Raw genomic sequence first — 22,085 nt, forward strand, 5'->3', positions numbered from 1 at the left:
AAGTGTTGACTGAGTGAAATTCTGCTGGGTGGTGTACAAGAATGAAAAGATGAGTCTGGTAGCTCCCATCCACTGTTCATATTCAATAATTGGAAATAGCATAATGCTTTGGTATTTTGTGACATTGAGGGAATACAAAATGGGGAAATAGTGAAATATCCAGTATATCCCATTTGTGAGGAACCGTTTTTGATTCAATACATGAAGTATTATTCAACTTGCTGACAACTGTTTCCTTTTACTCTACCCCTAATATTAATTTTATTTTTCTCCTTTATTCCCCACATTTGCAGAAGCATTAGGCCTCTCACAAGACGAATCTGTAGGCGGGTGGTTCATTGTGCTATTTTTTTCTTCAGCCCTTCGAGAAGAGCATTTAGTCTATGTCTAGCCCTTGCCCTCGTAATACAATCTGTCAGGTAATTCCCTAATAAACAATCAGTAGTTCAAATCATGCCTTACCGCTCTGTTATACAGGAATGTAATGCCCTAAAATGATTTATTTTTATTGTTTTATTAACTAAATATGCACTGCTGAAATTTCACCTCAGTACTTTTAAACAAAATAAATGGTAAAACGTTAAAATGGGCTTCATCTTAATATGATGCTGAGTATTCTTGGAATAAGTTTTTGAAAAAATAGATTGAGGGGCAAATTTCATACTCCACGATGACACGTGTTTATATTTCTATGAAAATTATGGTGCTACAGCACTGAAATCACATTGTTAAGAGTCCCTTCTATCTTCATGTGTTTCCTATAGGAAGCCAGGCTAATTTCCTATTATTTTACTTTCAGAATGGCCCATTTTTAATTAACTGGAAGTGAGAGATTCATAGAGGACTGTCATTTCTGGAAGACAGCAGCCAACACAAATATATACATGTAAAAATATTGCAGACGAATATTCCATTTATTGAAACAGGAGACTTTTCTGAAGTCAAACTTAGGAGTCATACATCACACACAAAACAAAATGGCACTGGGAAATGATAGCACAAAATTAAGAGATAGGCAGTCATTTTTTAAAAATCAGAACTCCAATACAAAGGATTTCACTAAATAAGAAGAACTTTTTTATACTGGTTACCCTTCAAGAATAATACGCATTATTAAGGGCAAGTAAGCTACAAAGAAGGATACAGGAAAATGAGAAAATTGCAGAAGACAAACCACTGTATTTTCCAGATTAGCTATAACAGTTGCCTTTACAAAATGCAGATGTGAAGGATATGAAACATATTTATTGCATTGCATTTCACGCAGAGTATCCATCACAACTTCTATATCTAAACATTTTCCTTTTAAAAATGTTGTTTTTGCAAATAGTCCTTGGCTAAAACACATTTACATGTTACTTTCATGATCTACAGTGCACATGACATATTGTGGTATGATGAGTTTTATTGAATGGTTGAGTTTGTGAAAAACAATTTCACACCGTAACGACAGTGCCATGTGCACTACTGTGCGTGTGTAGTGTGTGTCAATGCTTGGTGGGTTCTGGTTATGCAAAGATTTGCCCTCAAGCAAAACAGTCTAATCCCAGTTTTTAAACTACAGAGGAATTAGAGATTAGTGGTTAAAAAGCTGAGTCCAAACGGCATGGCAAAACATCACTTCAAACTTACAAAAAAATATAAAAATAGAGTTTAACCCCTTAAAGAGGAAAAAAGTTATTGCAAAAAAAATGTCCTTGCTTTGAAATCTCTTTACACTCTGCTGTGCTTCTTTCTTTGCAGCTATTGAGGGGAATCAAAATGCGCAGTGTTGGCTCAGGTGAGAAAACCAGTGTGGAGCTTGCAAGCTTCACAGCCGGTTTTTCTCACTGTGTTGAACACCATTCTGTGCATTTTAAAAGGGGAAGTAAGAAGCAGACAGTCAGCTGGAGGGGCAGGGAGGGCCTAAAGACACCAGCAAGGCCAGAAATCCGGAGATTGGTGCACCCTCTATTAAAACCGTTTGATAAGGTCCCCACAAAAGGCTGCCAAAAAAGATAAGAACCCATGTGTTGGAAGTAGTACATTAGCATGGATAGAGGATCGGCAAGCTGATAGAAGACAGAGAATTGGGAAAGAGGGACATTTTCAGGATGGCAGCCTGAACTAGTGGAGTGCCACAGTGATCAGTCCTGGGGCCACAATTATTTACAGTACATATTAATGGCTTGCACGAGGGAAGTGAATGCCAAGTTTGCAGATTATACAAAAATAGGTGGGAAGGCAAGTGGTGAGAATGACAAAGAGTCTACAGAGCGATACAGACAGGTTCACTGAGTAGACAAAAACTTGGCAGATGGAATATGATGAAGGAACGTGTAAAGTTATGCAATTTGCTAGGAAGAATAAAGGAGCTGAATATCATTTAGATGGAGAAAGACTACAGAAAGCTGCAGCACGAAGTGTTTTTGGGGCCCTTGTACATTAGATTGATCCCGGGTATGGAGGGATTTTCTTATGAGGGGAAATAGAGTAGTTTGGGCCTATACGCATTGGAGTTTAGGAGAATGAGGCAACCTGATTTAGACATATAGGATTATAAGGGAGCTTGACAGGCTAGAGGCTGAGAGGTTGTTCCCCTTGTGTGAGTCTAGCACCAGAGGGCATGATCCCAGGGGAAGGTGTTGCCCATTTAAGGAGGAGATGAGGAGGAATTTCTTCTCTCAGAGGGTGCTGAATCTGTGGAATTCTTTACTTTAGGGGACTGTAGAGGCTGGGTCGTTAAATATGTTCAGGGCAGAGGTAGACAGATTTTTCATCAGTAATGAAATTAAGGGTTATGGGGATAAGGCGAGAAAGTAGAGTTGAGGATTATCATATCAAATCAGTCACGATTTGATTGAATGTTGGACCAGGCTAGGTGGGCCGAAAGGCCTGCTTCTGCATCTTACAGTCTTATAGTTGCCTAAATTTCCTCAAACTAAGGTTTTGTATGCAAGACCATCTAAGTTAACTTTCTAGGTGTGAACGGAAGGGCAGGACAGTCTTTTGTTCAAAATCACTTACTTTAACGTGGCTCTGTGCACCCAGGTTATAGATTTCGGTGGGCTTCACTTCATTAATGATCTTAACTAGGCACGTGCTGTCAGTGAGATCTCCATAGTGCAGCCTCATATCTGTAAATTGAAAGCCCAAGTTAGTATGTAGAGTGTCTAGAATTTACCATATCAAAGAAAAGGCAACTAACATTCTCCAAACTATTGCCCTTGAAGTCAAATTGAAATTCAATTAGGCTGTAGAAGACATTTTATTTTGCATTGCCTCTCTATTTATGAAACAATAAAAGTAACTCTTTTGAGGACTCTTGGTCTGTACTCGATGGAGTTTAGAAAGCTGAGGGGGGGTGGGGGGGGTGGTCACATTGAAACTTACAGAATACTGAAAGGCCTGGATTGAGTGGATGTGGGGAAGATGTTTCCATTAGTAGGGGAGGTGAGGATCCGAAGACACAGCCTCAGCGTAAAGGGATGACCCTTTGGAACTGAGGTGAGGAGGAATTTCTTCAGCCAGAGGGTGGTGAATCCATGGAATTCATTGCCACAGAAGGCTGTGGAGGCCAGGTCATTGAGTGCATTTAAGACAGAGATAGATAGGTCCTTGATTGGTAAGGGGATCAAAGGTTATGGGGAAAAGGCAGGAGAATGGGCTTGAGAAATGTATCAGCCATGGCACAGCAGACAGGATGGGCTGAATGGCCTAATTCTGCTTCTATATCTTACGATCTTAAGACTTAATTGAGCATCGTCTAATCAGGAACATTGAAGAGGTTACATCAGTGCTACAAAATATCCAGTTAGATTAATTATCATGAAAACAATGATGTTGTCTCTTTAATGTTAGCATAACTTCTAAAATATCAATTTAAAGCTTTTAAAGAAAATGAAACATTATTAGGGAGGCATTCAAACTTGGGAGTCAATAATCACCAATAAGAATTATGGAGAGAGAATCTTAAGTTTAATATGTTGACAGCTATTTGCACTTTTTTTGGAGAAACTGGGAAAAATTAAATTCATAGACTATTGAATGCATCAGGCCAACAACAAAAGGCTGGCGGTCAGTGGTAAGATATCTTTATTGAGAATGATCCACAGTAAAATAAAAGCTGGAGCAATGCCAGTTCACAGTTAGATTTGTTTCTATATTTCCTGTTTATAATTTGCAATGATTCTTTCTTCACCCTTCCATTGTTCTAAAGGCACACATTTTCACTTTCTTACACGAAAGTATTCAATTATACCCTTAGTTATAAATTACAGTTCTAGAGACCAAAGATGGGCCACAGACAATTAATCCTCTATAGTAGGTGTAACTGCATATAATCTCATTGGATATTTCCATAGTGACTGCACCAACAACAGCTCCCAATGCCACCAAAATTAACACATTGGGCAGGATTTTCCCGTTCTGCCCGCCATGGGAATTGAAGTGGGTGAGGGGCAGACCATGGGAAGGTCCGTTGACCTTGGGTGGGATTTTCCGGTTTCGGGGCAAGCACGGCCGGAAAATCTCTGTCCATTGTAAATATGTTGGAGATAATAAGAATCAGCAAATTAAAATGTGACTTTTTTCACAACACTAAATTTTCAAGTATATAGAATCCCTACAGTGCAGAAGGAGGCCATTCGGCCCATCAAGCCTGCACCGACAACAATCCCACCCAGGCCCTATCCCCGCACCCCCACGCACTTATCCTGCTAATCCCCCTGTCACTATGGGGCAATTTAGCATGGTCAATCAACCTAACCCGCACATCTTTTGAGTGTGGGAGGAAACCGGAGCACCTGGAGGAAACCCACGCAGACACATGAAGAACGTGCAAACTCCACACAGTCACCTGAGGCTGGAATTGAACCTGTGTTCCTGGCGCTGTGAGGCAGCAGTGCTAACCACTGTGCCGCCCCATATTGTTGACATAGTATTTTTTCAATGTTTTTACAAGAAAAATTAAGCATTAAGAAGCCACCATGGTGAACTAGTTGAACAAGCTTTATAACCTGAACTAAATGAATATGAAAGAGCTAAACAAAAAGGTTTTGTAAAAGTATCGACAATTAACAGGAAAACTCACAGCATTAAAAGGTAGCTTTGCACAAGTCAAAATCTGTGCACAGTCATGCATCACCTTAATAGTCTAAAAGCTTTTAAAATTGACCCCAACCCTAATAAAACACACCAGATAACAGTTATTACAACTTTATTGATGGACTGACTGAGGTGGCAAAATAGAGCATAAATAGGAATACACAGAGAAAAATGAAATTCTGCTTCAAAAACTGAATGGTTATTAATTAACACGTTAAAAAATGTTTTTATTAGTGCACCCATAAAGGAAAATGGAAGGCAAAGAAAGGACATAAATTTAGCCAGGGAACAGTTTAATGGCAAAAAGAAAGCATTGACCAAGTACGAGTACGAACTTACTCCCTTCTATGTGCGTGTGAGGATTCTTGTACAAATGCTCAATACGCCCAGTGTTGAAAGAACTGGATCGACGTATAATTCCATGCACCTAAGAAGAAACATGCGACAAAAAAAAAGTCAAATTTAGTCTTCATTCATTGAGTCTCATTAGCTGACCGAAAAATAAGGTAGATTTCAAAGGACAAAACGTGCAGAAGGAAAAGGACAACTTCTGCTGGACCAATAAACACCAGAATGCCCTTAAAATGAATGCAATTCATAAAATAACTCATTGGTTTCCCAAAAAAGTAACAGCAATGAAAACTAAATGTTTATGTCCTAATAAAAAGGTGTTTCCAGCACACAGGTATTATACATTTCATATGGGCCATTATAGAATATTTTGGTCAGGGCACATGCAGAAATCCAGTCATGATTAAGAGTCTCCAAGCCAAACTACTGAGAAACTATAAGTTGACTGACTATCTGCTCTGGCATTTTCTCTCTCCAAACTTCTCCACCTGACTATCTCTCTCCTCCTTAAAAGTTGCTCCTGAATACCTAGCCTTTCAGCAAAAGTTCACCTGTCTAAAAATCTCTTGTGTGTCAAATTTGTCTGATAACACTCCTGTGAAGCACCTTAGGATATTTTTCTACTTAAAGGTGGTAAATAAATGCAAGCTGTTATCACTGTTGTTGGTACAGATCCTATACAACTTCCTACAGGGTAGTACTTCCACATATCTTAGGCCCAATTTGACAAGAGTATCTCCGAGTGTGTGGTGAGATATTGCTGAAATTTAATCTGATAGAAGCATGCAACTTCATGAGGACTGGACCATTCTTACTTCAGACTTATCTAGCATCAAAGACACTTCGCAGTTTAAGAGATAATAAAGATCATAAGGATCTTTCTCCTTCTCAGGTTAATGTCCAGAATCTCTGGAATCCTCCTGTCAATATTTTCAGAGCAAAGGGCATAAACAAGATATGGGTGCACTCACAACCAGATGCAACTAGCACACCTCATGGTTAAAGCAGCAGAAAAATTAATCAACAAATCATTTGAGAAAGTAAATATGATTCTTTAGAAATGTTTGGAAAGGGCATTCTCAGCCCATCCTCAAGAGGACATTCAACAGGCGATTGATTAAAACTTTGAACAGGGAGGAGGCCACTGCACAACCTTGTTTTTTCTTGAGAGAAAATGTTCAAATCAATCTCCATATTATCCACACACACACACAAACAGAAAATACTGGAAAACCTCAGCAGGTCTGACGAAGGGTCATCCAGACTCGAAAGGTTGGCTCTATTCCCTCTCCACAGATACTGTCAGACTTGCTGACTTTTTCCAGCATTTTCTGTTTTTGTTTTGGATTCCAGCATCTGCAATATTTTGCTTTTATCCAATCATCAATGTGGATATTCAAGGTTAGTAATCTCAGGGTTATTGTTAATGTTGGAACCATGCTGCAATGGGGTGCATGCTTTAAGTTTGTAATTAAGAACAGCTGCCACCAATTGGGGAAAGATTAGGGAATTATTGCAAGTGTATAAAAACAAGTTCCCATTGGGGGGGGGGGTAGAAACAAGAAGAGTCTGTACCTTTGATCTGCAGTCTTGGGACTAAGGAAAAAAATTGGCTTCAGATTCACCCTTTCCTCAATGGATGAACAACAACTTTAACATTATTATCCAATCCATGTGTGGGCTAACAATAAAGACAAATATATCAGGAAAGTGGAATGTGGGACTGAAAGACTGATGTGGAAAGGAGGAGCTCAATTTTATGGGACATTGGCACTAGCGCTTGGATGGGAAAGAGCTGTGTTTTTACCAGACTGGAATCAAGGTCTTGGGTGAAAAAATAAATAGCTCTGTATATAGTGCATAATTCTACAGAAAGGAAGCATTTTTCAAATAGTGGCCATAACATGATGAGAGTTTGAAGTCAGGTTTGAGAAAGAGAAAGATCACACAAAAAAAACCCCTTAAACTTAAATAAGACTGACTTTGAAGCAATGAGTCACAGACGCTGGGCTGAGCTTCTAAACAGAGAGACCTCCAGAATAGCAGTGGGAAGTATTCAAAAAAGCAGCTGGTACAACACAAGACAAATACACACTCCGAAACAGCAAAAGTTCTACCACATCAACAAATGAGGGAAGACACAATAGAAAGCATAAGTGACTTATACAAATGCCAGGAAAAGTGGTAATCCAGTGGAATGGGAGAAATGCATAAGACAAAAAATGAGACGATGAAAACATTATGAACTGCAAGAAAGAAAGAGCCTTTTAAATATTTTTTGAACCGATGCACTAGATTTTAGTGATTTCTGTATTTGGATCCTAAAATCTGCCCGTGGTTCATTGTTTTTCACCAGGTGGAAAATACTCAAATCTCTTGGGTGCAAGGTGAATCGCCTCACACCTTCCCACATTGAGCTCCAATCTGCCACAGATTTTCCCACTCATTTAGCCAATTAACATACTTTTTGCGCAGTCCTGCTCATATATCTTCTAACTTGGGATCTGATTTTCCTCAAAGAGACGTGGGCCATTTCTCAATGTCATGATCCTGCTTCCTGCCTAGCGGCACCCACCCATGTTACTTTCATTGTGGAATGGTGGGGTGGTCTGGAATCAGAATGCCACCAGCCAAAGTAAAACAAAGGGGGAAACGGAACTGACCGGATGCCAAAGTGGGCAGCTTAGAAGGCCTGCCTCAATTCCTTTGGAATATTGGCCCAGTTATGTACATCAGTGTTAGGCACTTGGCCTGCGCCCTCACCCCCACTCACCTTCCATGCCCCCTCAATTTCTCCATGCCCCATCCATAATCTCCTGCTCCCTCTATGCCCAGGTACCCAATATTATCCACAATGGACAGAACCCATGAGCACTATAATAACATTGGAAAGTATTTAATATGCTCATGGAACTGTCAAAATAAAGAAATGCTCATGCAAATTCCACAGGAAAAAAACTTAATCCTCTTAAGAGTTTATAAAACTGTCAACCAACCATACTGTTGCTCAAATGCAACCTGAAAAATTCATATTTAAAGTGGTCATAAAACTGACAAAACATACAAAAAACTATTCCAACACTTCTTTAAAAATATCCCTCTTAGGAACTCATAAAACCGTCAATTAAAACAAAGCTCAAAGTTTGCTTAACAGCTGGATCAAGAACCCTTGTCACACAAGTGCCAGACAATGACCATCTCCAACAAGAGAGAATCTAACCATCACCCCTTGACATTCAAAGGCATTATCATCACTGAATCCTTCACTATCAACAACCTCAGGGTTACTATTGATCAGAAACTGAACTGGACTAACCATATAAATACTGTGGCTACAAGAGCAGGTCAAAGGCTAGGAGAATCTTGCAGAGAATAATTCACCTCCTGACTCCCCAAAGCCTGTCCAACATCCACAAGGCACAAGTCAGAAGTGTGATGGAATACTTTCCACTTGCTTTGATGAGTTCAGCTCCAACAATGCTCAAGAGGCTTAACACCACCCCTTCCAGAAACATTCATACCCTCCAATACCAACACATTGTTAGCAGTGTATACTATTTGCAAAATGCACTACACTTCAGCAGTACCTTCCAAACCCACAACCTCTACCATCTAGAAGGACAAGGACAGCAGACACATGGGAACACCATCACCTGAAAGGTCCCCTCCAACACATTCACCAGCCTCACTTGGAAATATATCGCTGTTCCTTCCCTGTCGCTGGGTCAACATCCTGGAACTCCCTCCCTCGGAGCACTGTGGGTGTGCCTATACTACACTAACTGCAGCGGTTCAAGAATGCAATCACCACCACCTCATCCAGGACAACTAGGGATGGACAATAAATGCTGGCCTAGCCAGCAATGCTGACATCCAGCTAAAACATGCATTTTTAAAACACCTTTTGAATGTACTTGGTCTAAAGGTTCCCCACTCCGGACTAAGTTCTCCTATGGTTCACAACTCTTCTACTAGGAACTACAACACCCAATTCCAAGAGAATAGCAGCTGATCTAAAATGCCAACCTTCACAATGGAGCTGGCAAGGTGGTGAGTGCTGCGTGTGGGCTAGCTGCCCGCACTCTTAGCTCATGCCTCTAAAAATAGCCGGCGACGGGAATAGCAGCAGCAATCAAGGAATTGGGTCCTGTCCACCATATTTAACATCTACCTGCTTGCCCCTGTTCCAACATACTCTCTTTCACCTTCTTCCGTCGGGAAAAAGATACAAAAATCTGAATCATGTACCAATGGACTCAAGAACATTTTCTTACCTGTTGCCTTCAAAGTTTTGAATGGACTTATCTTATATTAAGTTGATCTTGATCTTTACGCCCTAGCTATGACTGTAACACTACATTCTGCACCCTCTCCTTTCCTTCTCCCATATGTACCCTATGAATAGTATGTTAGAGTGCACAAGAAACAGTACTTTTCCCAATACGTGACAATAATAAATCAAATCATGAAAGCATGAAAATCCAGCCCTTGGTGTCATCAGCAAACCCAGACATCAATTATTTCTAATCCAAGTCATTTATAAATGTAGTGAAAAGTTGCAGCCCAGGATGGATCCTTAAAGGGAACATTGCCGGCCACATGAAAAGAGCCATCACAGAAACCCTACAGTCCAGAAGGTGGCGATTCAGTCCATCGAGTCACATTAGTCCAACTGCTTTTTCCACATACCATTGCTAATTTCCCCTTCAAAAAGCATCCAATCCTTTTTGAATGTTCATGCTGAAGCCATTTCCATCACCCTTTCAGGCAATTAATTCCAGATAATAACAAATATATTATTTTTAAAAAACGAACATGAGTTATATCCCCTCTGATTGTTTTGCCGATTACCTTAAATCTAGGACCTTTGGTTACCATCTCTCCTGCCACTGGAAATCTTCCTCCTTATTTACGCAGTCAAAATCCTTCCTGAACTTTTGAACAACTCTTAACTTCCCTTAAACTTCTCTGTTCTGAAAAGAATAATCTCAATGTTTTTAGCCTCTCCACGTAACCTGCTTCCGCTGCACCATTCAAATAAATGTCCTCTCAGGCACTGACATGCATCCTGAAGTGTCCAGAATTGGAACACCTGGGACCTGTAATTCATCAAGGTTTAGCATGACCTCTTTGTTTTAACACACTTTGCCTCTATTAAGCCAAAGATCCATTTTGCTTTCTTTTAACATAACCTTATCAACTTGTCCTGTCACCTTCAAAGATTTGTTTGTACAACCCCATGTGTTCCTGCCCCCTTTAATATTGTACCATTTAGTTTATATTGTTTTCTTCATCCATCTATCAATTTGCATCATTTCACATCTGATTTGAAATTTGACATGCCATATACCAGTCTCCAAATGTTTGTGACTATACTCACTGTTTATTACATTTTTTAGTTTTGTGCCATTTGTAAACTTTGAAATTATGCCTCGTATACCCAAGTCCAGGTCATTAATGTATATTAAAAGGAGTAGTGTTCCCAAAACTGGGGTACACCACTGCACATTTTCCTTTCCGAAAAAGTTCATTCACCACTACTGTCCCATAACTAATTTTGTTTTCACACACGCACTGCCCTTTAATCCCAGTTTCCTAACAAACCTACTTTATCAAACACCTTTTGAAAGTCCATATACCCAACATTAATAGCGCTACCTCAATCAACTTTCTGGATTACTTAGCAAAGAACTAAATAAAGCTAATCCAACATATATAAAGACACAAGCCATCCCACACATGAAAAATAAAGTTTGGCCTGCACCTTTCTGCTGCAGGCATCCAATACATCAGATACACTTGCCATGATGATCAATTACAGAGTTAAACCTCAAATGCTTATAAAAGATCTAAGCCAAGATCATTATTATTCAAAAACACAGAATATTACTTTCTCTTTAGCTAGAAATATCAAGCTCTAGAACCTCATGTGTTTGGATTCAGAGCAAATTTCCAAGCTCCTTTGAACTTTGCATTCAAAGAGCACAGTAATCAATTAATTACCATGCCTTATTCCACCAGACCAGTTGACTGATGCCAATCTACATTGAATGAAGCCTCCTAGTTTACTTTCAATGCAAGTAAAGATTAGAGCATGAAGGACAATCAAGCACCTTAAAAGCTTGTGTTTGCAAAGCTAAACTTTCTAATGTTGTTGTTAGTGTATCTTCATGCTCATACCGTTTTTTTTACCCTTTGGGGAATAGTGGGGGAAGTGGTGGAAGGATTTCCGAGCTAATTATCAGCCTGTTGAACCATGTTGACTGCTCCTTCTGTGGCCAACTAGTCCTGGCGTTGAACTCAAACCTAGACATTCTGGTCCAGCGGTAGAGACATTACCACTGCACCACAAGGCCCAACTTTCCAATGACAAAGCAAGGGCAGCAACTTGCATTTATAGGACCTTTAATTCACAAAATGTCCAAATGTGTTTTCAGAAGCATAATCATGTGTAAATGGGTGCCAGGTCAAGGAAGAGATATTAGGTTGGGTAGAGCTTGGTCAAAGGAGTGGTTTTAAAGAGACTTTTAAAAAAAGACTTGGGAGCTGGAAAGGTAAACTTGGGGTCATTTTAAACTATACCTGCTGTGTCTTAACTTGCACCATGTTCTGTTCAACTGTCACCACTGTGTTCACTGACTTGCATTTATTCCTGGTCGAGCAATGTCTTGATTTTAAAATTCGCATCCTTCTTTCCAAATCCCTCCATGGACTTACCCATCCCAATCGCTGGTCTCCTCCAATACCACAACCTTTTTGTGCTTCTCTAATTCTGGCCTCTTGGGCATCCCCAATTTTAATAGCTCCACTAGCCTAAGCCCCAAACTCTGGATTTCCCTCTCTACCTCTGGACCTCACTTTCTTCCTTTAAAATATTCCTTAATGATTCCTTATTCCTTCAGTCTTCACAATATTTAGTTGGAGGAAATTCCTGCTCAAATACTGGATGTCAACTTTATTACATTTTGAAATAACAGGATTACCATTCACATGACGCAGCAAGGTGGCAGAGTGGTTAGCACTGTTGCCTCACAGCTCCAGGGACCTGGATTTGATTCCCAGCTTGGGTCACTCTGTGTGGAGTTTGCACATTCTCTGTGTCTGCATGGGTTTCCTCCGGTTTTCCTCCCACCATCCAAAAATATGCAGGTTAGATTGATTGGCCATGCTAAATTGACCCTTAGTGTTCCGGGATGTGTAGATTAGAGGGATTAGCAGGGTAAATGTGTGCCGTGATGGGGGTAGGGCCTGGGTTGGATTGTTGTTGGTGCAGACTCAATGGGCCAAATGGCCCCCTTCTGTACTGTAGGGCTTCTATGATAATACATGAATGCAAAATATCTATCTGGCAAGAGCACCTAACACATTATAATATTCATGAAATCTAACTAACAAGGGGCAGTGGAGGGATGCGTGAGATGGTTGTGGGATGCAGCTCTGGCTGCAAGTTTATCACCAGGAGTGTTGAGTGTTTGATGAACTTCATTCAACAAGCCATAAATTGATAATTACCAAAACCGAAGATGCTCTACCTCAGCTGTAATTGTTAACATTCTTACCCAGGGCTGCTGACTCAACTATACTGCTAACCTTCCCACTAAGTCCTGACACCACAATCTACGTGATTTTCAGCATACCTGCCAATTAAAACATTGTGTTGAAGGAACACTGCAAAACAACCAACCACAAGTGGTAACATTAGTGAATCAATAAAAAGCCTTTCATCAAATGGAAGGAATGTTACCTCAAAATCACCTGACTGCATTACACAGGGTGAATTTGGAGAGCTGCTTTTGTAAAAAGGTCGAGTAGACTTGTAGGAGCATTGTAATGTCAGTTACAGCTTGTGGTCTGCATAGTATTTTAATTCAAATTCTAAAAGATCCTTTCTTCGACATGCATGCACATAAAATGAAGCAGATCCGCCTGGCAGTTATGTTTGCATTCAAAATCTAACTTACTAACCAGGGGCAGTGGAGGGATGAGTGAGATGGTTGTGGGATGGAAGTCTGGCTGCAAGTTGATCTGGAGATGCCAGCGTTGGACTGGGGTAAACACAGTAAGAAGTTTAACAACACCAGGTTAAAGTCCAACAGGTTTATTTGGTAGCAAAAGCCACACAGCTTTCGGAGCTCTAAGCCCCTTCTTCAGGTGAGTGGGGATTCTGTTCACAAACAGAGCTTTATAACAGAATTGTTGTTGTTAAACTTCTTACTGTGCAAGTTGATCGCCAAGAGTGGCAACAATTTGCTTCGTTGTAAGGTACTTTGATATTTTGTGTAGTTCTGTGATGCTGAAAAGCTTTCCTTTGCTTCTATTTAACTTGCATTATCTTTATACTTGTGTCAACATGTAACATGTGAAGTGGACCAATGTCCTTAGCTCCGAACTGTGTGGTCGGAATATGAAGTGTGGAGGACATCAGATGAAGGTTTCTGATCAAAGACATCAACGCTGAGGTTTATATGGAGCTTTCTAGGGGAGGCGATGGCCTAATGATATTAATCCAGAAACTCAGAGTCATAGAGGTTTACAGCATGGAAACAGGCCCTTCGGCCCAACTTGTCCATGCCGCCCTTTTTTTTAAAAAACCCCTAAGCGAATCCCAATTGCCCGCATTTGGCCCATATCCCTCTATTACCCATCGTACCCATGTAACTATCTAAATGCTTTTTAAAAGATAAAATGGTACCTGCCTCTACTACCACCTCTGGCAGCTTGTTCCAGACACTCACCACCCTCTGTGAAAAAATTGCCCCTCTGGACACTTTTGTATCTCTCCGCTCGCACCTTAAACCTATGCCCTCTAGTTTTAGACTTCCCTACCTTTGGGAAAAGATATTGACTATCTAGCTGATCTGTGCCCCTCATTATTTTATAGACCTCTATAAGGTCACCCCTCAACCTCCTACGCTCCAGAGAAAAAAGTCCCAATCTATTCAGCCTCTCCTTATAACTCAATCCATCAAGTCCCAGTAGCATCCGAGTAAATCTTTTCTGCACTCTTTCTAGTTTAATAATATCCTTTCTATAATAGGGTGACCAGAATTGCACACAGTATTCCAAGTGTGGCCTTACCAATGTCTTGTACAACTTCAACAAGACACCCCAACTCCTGTATTCAATGTTCTGACCGATGAAACCAAGCATGCCGAATGCCTTCTTCACCACTCTGTCCACCTGTGATTCCACTTTCAAGGAGCTATGAACATGTACCCCAAGATCTCTTTGTTCTGTAACTCTCCCCAATGCCCTACCATTAACTGAGTAAGTCCTGCCCTGGTTCAATCTACCAAAATGCATCACCTTGCATTTGTCTAAATTAAACTCCATCTGCCATTCGTCAGCCCACTGGCCCAATTGATCAAGATCCCGTTGCAATTGGAGATAACTTTCTTCACTAACTCAGCTAATGTTTTCTGGACCCGGGTTCGAATCCCGCCATGGCAGATGAATTTGAATTCAATAAAAAATATCTGGAATTAAGAATCTACTGATAACCATGAATCCATTGTCGATTGTCAGAAAAACCCATCTGCTTCACTAATGTCCTTTAGGGAAGGAAATCTGCCGTCCTTAACTGGTCTGGCGTACATGTAACGTCAGAGCCACAGCAATGCAGTTGCCTCTCAACTGTCCTCGGGCAACTAAGGATGGGCAATAAATGCTGGCCAGCCAGCGACACCCATGTCCCATGAATGTATAAAAGACTAGACGCGCGCGCACACGTGTCAGGACATGCCACTGACACCCAGATACTCTGATTAAAGAAACTGAACTAGACAATGGCCTCTTGCCATTGTGTGGGAATGGCTCCCTTCCTACTTTTACCAAGATATAGAAATTACATCCATTGCTGGCAGCTACCTGCAGACACCCCCCTCAGGAGCTGGAAATGATGCAGTGCAGGTTGTCTTTTCAAGGCCAGGGTGAGATTGACAATCCAATCAGATGACCCGATTTAAGATATTCATAGAATCATAGAAACCCTACAGTACAGAAAGAGGCCATTCGGCCCATCGAGTCTGCACCGACCACAATCCCACCCAGGCCCTACCCCCATATCCCTACATATTTTACCCGCTAATCCCTCTAATCTACGCATCCCAGGACACTAAGGGACAATTTTAGCATGGCCAATCATCTAACCCGCACATCTTTGGACTGATGTGCTGAGAGACCAGAGTCAGTAAAGGGTAAAATGCCACGGCTCTCAAGGACATTGGGGTTGCAGTCAGGAAGTGTGATTTGGTCAGTCACTGGAAGTCATGTGGAAAAACCCGTTCAGCGGGCCAACTACCCGGGACCAAGCTCCTGCATGCGGGTCTGACTAAGCAACTAGTGTTGTAATTAAATACTATTGCTGAGTTGGTTACTAAAGGTTTTCCACATAAAGAGGAAATTTTATCCATAGTTTGTTTCATATTGTTGATATCAAAGTATGGTGGCGAGGACTGTTGAGGGTAGTGAGACCCCCTGGTTAAGGATCTTGCAATTTGAAGCATCTTTAACATAGCAAAAATGTCCAAAGATGCTTATCCAGGGCTTTATCAATAAAAACATTTTTGACACTGTGCCACAGAAAGAGTAACCACAACAAATTACCAAAGGTCAAAGTGATAGGTTTTAAGAAGCATCTTAATAGAGAAGAGGTAGAAAGGTTTAGGGAGGGAATTCCAGAGGAAGGGAGGTTTAGGGAGGGAATTCCAGAGGAAGGGAGGTTTAGGGAGGGAATTCCAGAGGAAGGGAGGTTTAGAGGGGGAATTTCAGAGAACAACAAAGAACAAAGAACAATACAGCACAGGAACAGGCCCTTCGGCCCTCCAAGCCCGCGCCGCTCCCCGGTCCAGGATTGAATCCTGAATCCAGGATCCCCACCCAATTTTCCAGCCTATCTACATACCAATATCCTATCCACCGAGCTGTCCCTCACAGCTACGATGCTTTGTTCATTACAACCTATTAACTTACCCCCACCCCCCCATTCCAGACCATGTGATCTCCAGGGAGAGGCGAAAACCCAGAGTGAAAAACCCCAGGGCCAATATGGGGAAAAAAAAATCTGGGAAATTCCTCTCCGACCCCCTGAGGCGATCGAAACGAGTCCAGGAGATCACAATGGCCCCGATCGGAAAATGCTTCCCAACCCTAGTCATTTCCACTTCCACGAACACCATATGAATCCCCTGCCCCCGAGACAGGTTCCCAACTATCCGCAGTCTCACTCTGTACTGGCACCAGCAAGATGATCGTAGAATGAAGCCTTGAAACGAGAAACCAGGAACAATTAGCCCGCGCCGCTCCCTGGTCCAAACTAGATCACTCTTTTGTATCCCTCCATTCCCACTCCGTTCATATAGCTGTCTAGATAAGTCTTAAACGTTCCCAGTGTGTCCGCCTCCACCACCTTGCCCGGCAACACATTCCAGGCCCCCACGACCCTCTGTGTGAAATATGTCCTTCTGATATCTGTGTTAAACCTCCCCCCCTTCACCTTGAACCTATGACCCCTCGTGAACGTCACCACCGACCCGGGGAAAAGCTTCCCACCGTTCACCCTATCTATGCCTTTCATAATTTTATACACCTCTATTAAGTCTATTAAGGGAGGTTTAGGGAAGGAATTCCAGAGGAAGGGAGGTTTAGGGAGGGAATACCAGAGGAAGGGAGGTTTAGGGAGGGAATTCCAGAGGAAGGGAGGTTTAGGGGGGGAATTCCAGAGGAAGGGAGGTTTAGGGAGGGAATTCCAGAGGAAGGGAGGTTTAGGGAGGGAATTCCAGAGGAAGGAAGATTTAGGGAGGGAATTCCAGAGGAACAGAGATTTAGGGGGGAATTCCAGAGGAAGAGAGGTTTAGGGGTGGAATTCCAGAGGAAGAGAGGTTTAGGGGTGGAATTCCAGAGGAAGAGAGGTTTAGGGAGGGAATTCCAGAGGTAGAGAGGTTTGGGGAGGGAATTCCAGAGGGAGAGAGGTTTAGGGAGGGAATTCCAAAGCTTCATTGGGCCAGGCTGCTGAAAGCAAGCCACCATAGTGGAATGATTAATATCAGGTATTTGGTAGGGGGCAATATTGGAGAAGCAGTGATCTCAAAAGTTTATGGGGCTAAAGGCGGTTCCAAAGATTACAATGATAGATTGGACAAGGCAACGGGGGATTTGAAAACAAGGAAGATGATTTGAAATTGAGGTGTTGTCAGATTAGAATCGAATGTAGGTCAGTAAGCATAGGGACAGTGTGCAAACAAAACACGTTGCAAGTTAAGTTACGGGCAACATAGTTTGGGGTGAGCACAGGTTTATGAAATATGGAAGATGGGAGGACAGCCAGGACAGCATAAGAACATAAGAACTAGGAGCAGGGGTAGGCCATCTGGCCCCTCGAGCTTGCTCCACCATTCAATAAGATCATGGCTGATCTTTTTGTGGACTCAGCTCCACTTACCCACCCGCTCACCATAACCCTTAATTCCTCTCCTGTTCAAAAATTTATCTATCCTTGCCTTGAAAACATTCAATGAGGTAGCCTCAACTGCTTCACTGGGCAGGGAATTCCAGATTCACAACCCTTTGGGTGAATTAAGTTCCTCCTCAATAGCATTGGAATAGTCAAGTCTAGAGGTAACAAGGAAAGGATAAGGGTTTCAGCAGCAAATGAGCTGAGGCAGGGTTGGAGTTGGTCATTATAATGGAGGTAGAAATAGACAGTCATGATGGTTGAATATGTGGTTGGATTTTTGACTTGGATTCAAAAAGTTCATTAAAATTGTGGGCAATCTGGTTCAGCTTCAGACAAGAGATGGAAGTGTTAGTCAGGGAATGGAGCTAGTGGTGGAGACCAAAGACAATTGCTTCAGTCTTGCCAATAATCAATAGGAGGAATTTTCTACTCAAACAATATTTGATGACAAACAAGTTTGACAAAACAGAAGTACTGAGGGGGCCAAGGGAGATGGTGATGAGGTATAGTGGAGTGTCATCAATGTACACGTGAAACCTGATGTGCTTTTGGCTGATATCACTGAGGGGAAGAAGATAAATGAGAATTAGAAGGGCCAAGGATAGATACTTGGGAGACTCCAGGGTAACGGCTCAGGATTGGAAAGATACTTCACTTCAGATGATTCTTTAGCTATTCAATATGTAAGAATGAAATTTGCACTGAGCTGAACAATGGAGGAGAGACTTGGGAGGGCAATGATGTGTTTAACCATATCAAAGACAACAGAGAGACTGAGAATGACAAAAAATAAATCATGCATCAAGGTCAGAGGACTTATTTTTTGACTTTTATTCAAGACAGTTCAGGAACAGAAACCTGATTGAAGAGCTACAAACATGTGGTTACATATTTAAGATGTAATTTGATTTGATTTATTGTCACATTATTGGAATACAGCAAAAAGTATTGTTTCCGGTGCGCTATACAAAGCATACCATGCATAGAGTACATAGGAGAGAAGGAATGGAGAAGGTGCAGAATGTAGTGTTACAGTCATAGCTAGGGTGTTAAGAAAGATCAACTTAATATAAGGTAGGTCCATTCAAAAATCTGATGGCAGCAGGGAAGAAGCTGTTCTTGAGTCGGTTGGCACGTGACCTCAGACTTTTGTACCTTCTTCCCGACAGAAGAAGGTGGAAGAGAGTATGTCCAGAGTGTGTGGGGTGCTTGATTATGCTGGCTGGTTTTCTGAGGCAGCGGGAAGTGTAAACAGAGTCAATAGATGGGAGGCTAGTTTGCGTGATGGACTGGGCTAACCATTAACATTTTTTATAGATTAACTGGTTTATCTGATAATCAACTGTTTGTGCATCTTGGAAGCTAAAAGGGAAATGCACTACTTAAGGAGTTTAATGATGTTATTTTCTCTTTCATTGAGTGATGGAAGAGTAGATGGGATTGTAGGCCCTATCATATGATTAGTACGTCCAAGTGATTTTGAACAAGATAGTCCAACTTCTCAAACTCATCTATTGTAATAGGACTCAATTAAGTGTTTAATTACAGACAATGAGAGGTAGTACATTTTGGTAGGATGAATAAGGACGTCATTTATTATTTAGAAGGTACAAGTCCATCAGGGGGTACAAAGGAATCAGAGTACAAACACATCAATCATTAGAAGTTGTGTCGCAGGTTAGCAAGGCCATTAAAAAGCAAACCAAGCAATAGGCTTAATTTCGAGAGGGATAGAATTCAAAAGTATTAAAGTTATGCTAAACCTTGGTTGTACCACACTTGAGAGAGTACTGCATGCAGTTCTGGTCACCATATTATCAAAAGAATACAGAGGCACTATTGAGGGTGCAGAGAAGATTTACAAGGATGATACTAGAAAGGTGTTGGGATACATATCAGGAAAGGATTTACAGGCTTTTCTCTCAAGGCAGTTGAAGGGAGACCTAATAGAGGCATTTAAAAATATGGAAGGCATGACAGACTGGGGAGAGATAGTGTATTCTCTTGTGTGAAAGAGCGTAGATGTTATCAATATAAGATAGTCACCAAGAAATCCAACAGGGAATTCAGAATAAATTTATTTACCCAAGAAGTGGTGAGTATGAGAAACTCATCACCACAGGAGATTGTTGAATCAAATAGTATAGATGTACTTATGGGATAAAACAACAAGCATCTGAGGGAGAAGAGAACAGAGGGTGGTGGATTTAGATCAAAAAAGATGGGAAGAGGCTCACGTGGAGCATAAACACCAAGTTGGACTGGTTGGGGTGAATAGCTTGTTTCTGTGACATATATCCTACATAATTCCCTATAGTGTGATTTTAAATGGTTCAAGAGCTTGACAATGTGCAGTGCAATTCTCAGATTTATGAAGCATTTCTCTCTCTCTGGGGTTGTTGCTTATCTGACTGTGTGGAATGGCGTGCAAGGTATCTCCCAAATCCACGGACATGTGTAACAACAGAACCAAGTGATAATGCAGAACATGACTTGGCACAAAAGGTTTGCCGTGTCGCAAATTCTTTTCTGCAACTGAGATGATTTATCTGGACTTCACTGAAAAACACACAGATTAAAAGCAAGGCAGGAAACAGGATAAATGCAGTCAAAACCAGCCAGTCAAGTCTGCACTCTCTCACCTCATAGCCCTTTTGCAACAGGAATTCTGCCAAGTACGAGCCATCCTAAAGGAGACAAAAATAAATGAACAAAGGTTAGAAACTCGTATGTCTGTTCATAATTACGAATTAAATTAAAATTTAAGATCCAATTTTTATTGCTGAACCAATCAAAAAAGACAAATTAAACCAGGCTGGTTGGCACCCTTCATAATGATTGAACAGTCAGTCTGCCTTATTGTTGGAACCTAAAGAGGGGTGCTGCCTGTTATTGGAATCTTTCCCACAATTGTAGCTCCAAATTACCCTCCCAGTCAAAGATCTAATGGCTTGCAAGCAGCATGAAGATTGCCAGTTAGCTGCTGGTAGGCTGTATACTTTCATTTGCTTCATCTTTAGCAGTATTCCTATGTTCCTAAGCACAAATTGATAAAATGCACCTAAACTCTTTACGCTTAGTTAAGTGAGCTTTGGCCCGAGAGGGAGAACATGCATATTCCATAACAGACAAACAATAACTCCCTGGCCTTGATTTTAACCCCACAGCTGACATGCAGGAATGAATCAGGCCAAGGGATTAAAATGACAGAAATAGTGATCCCAACTTTAAACTACCGTGATACTAATCATGGTATCAGGGCTCTCAAGTCTCCCACTTTGGAGAGTCAGAAGGCATCTGAATATTTTTAAACTGTGGTCCTATGGGCCAATTAGGACTCTAATGTTATTTTACCTGATGTAAAACAGGAAATATGGAGCTCGTGAACATTTCCTGGGAATTCTGGTGGGACTGAGCTGGCACTATTCAGTGTGGTGCACATAAAGAGTCACAATGTCAATACAACTGCAATAGTATCTTTCAGAGCATTGCGGCTGATTTTGTAATTAATGTTGTGCTTTTTGGGATTTTAATTTCCTCCTAAAAAAGATGGAAGAAGTCAATGGTCCCACCAATTATGTGAGGAAGCTGAACCCCAAAACAATATGCACAATGTACTGGCCGCTGTACGGGTTGAATTACTGGACCAGACGGGAAGATCACTGCCTCAATGAATGCATCAAATTCAGGTGAGCAATTCCATCTCTGGCAAGGCTGATGTACTTGACCAATCACGTTCACCAGAAGGAGAATGGTACCAACATGATAGAAAACTTCCCAAATACCAGTTTTGAATTATCCTTCAGACTCAATGGGCCGAATGGCCTCTGTAGAGATTCTATGATTCTTCAGTTCGCTGAGAACAGACAAAAGTCACTTATTTAAAACAAGTAAATTATATTAAAAAGCTGTCGGACACTCAACTGCCGAAGTCACTATAACACGGTCTGCTTTCATTTCTATTAAGTAAAATGCAGGTCTCAACACACTGAACTGTAAATTATATCGTTCAATTTCCAACCCTTCCCTATTGGTCATTTTTCCATCTACACTCTCACTTATGAAAATGGAATGCTAATGGTGCACACAGATGGTTCAATCGATTTTAGTGTATGGTGGCTCTTAGATGTTAGTGACACAACAACTTGTTACAACTTAATGTGCAACCAAGGTTCTGTGCATCACTGTGGGTATG

The 22,085-nt window shown here is 41.3% G+C and overlaps 1 protein-coding gene across 1 annotated transcript in view; it reads right to left on the reverse strand.

Annotated features, from left to right (window-relative positions):
- Window positions 1–22,085, reverse strand: part of gmds (GDP-mannose 4,6-dehydratase) — a 563,765-nt gene that overhangs the window by 462,725 nt on the left and 78,955 nt on the right. Inside the window, exons 2-4 of the mRNA XM_078198517.1 lie at window positions 20,533–20,577; window positions 5,425–5,512; window positions 3,007–3,116 (exon numbers count right to left, since the gene is read on the reverse strand). Coding sequence (XP_078054643.1) covers window positions 3,007–3,116; window positions 5,425–5,512; window positions 20,533–20,577 — 243 coding nt within the window. The remainder of the gene's footprint in view (window positions 1–3,006; window positions 3,117–5,424; window positions 5,513–20,532; window positions 20,578–22,085) is intronic.

This window comes from Mustelus asterias, chromosome 2 (genome assembly GCF_964213995.1).
Source record: "Mustelus asterias chromosome 2, sMusAst1.hap1.1, whole genome shotgun sequence".
Lineage (NCBI taxonomy): Eukaryota > Metazoa > Chordata > Chondrichthyes > Carcharhiniformes > Triakidae > Mustelus > Mustelus asterias.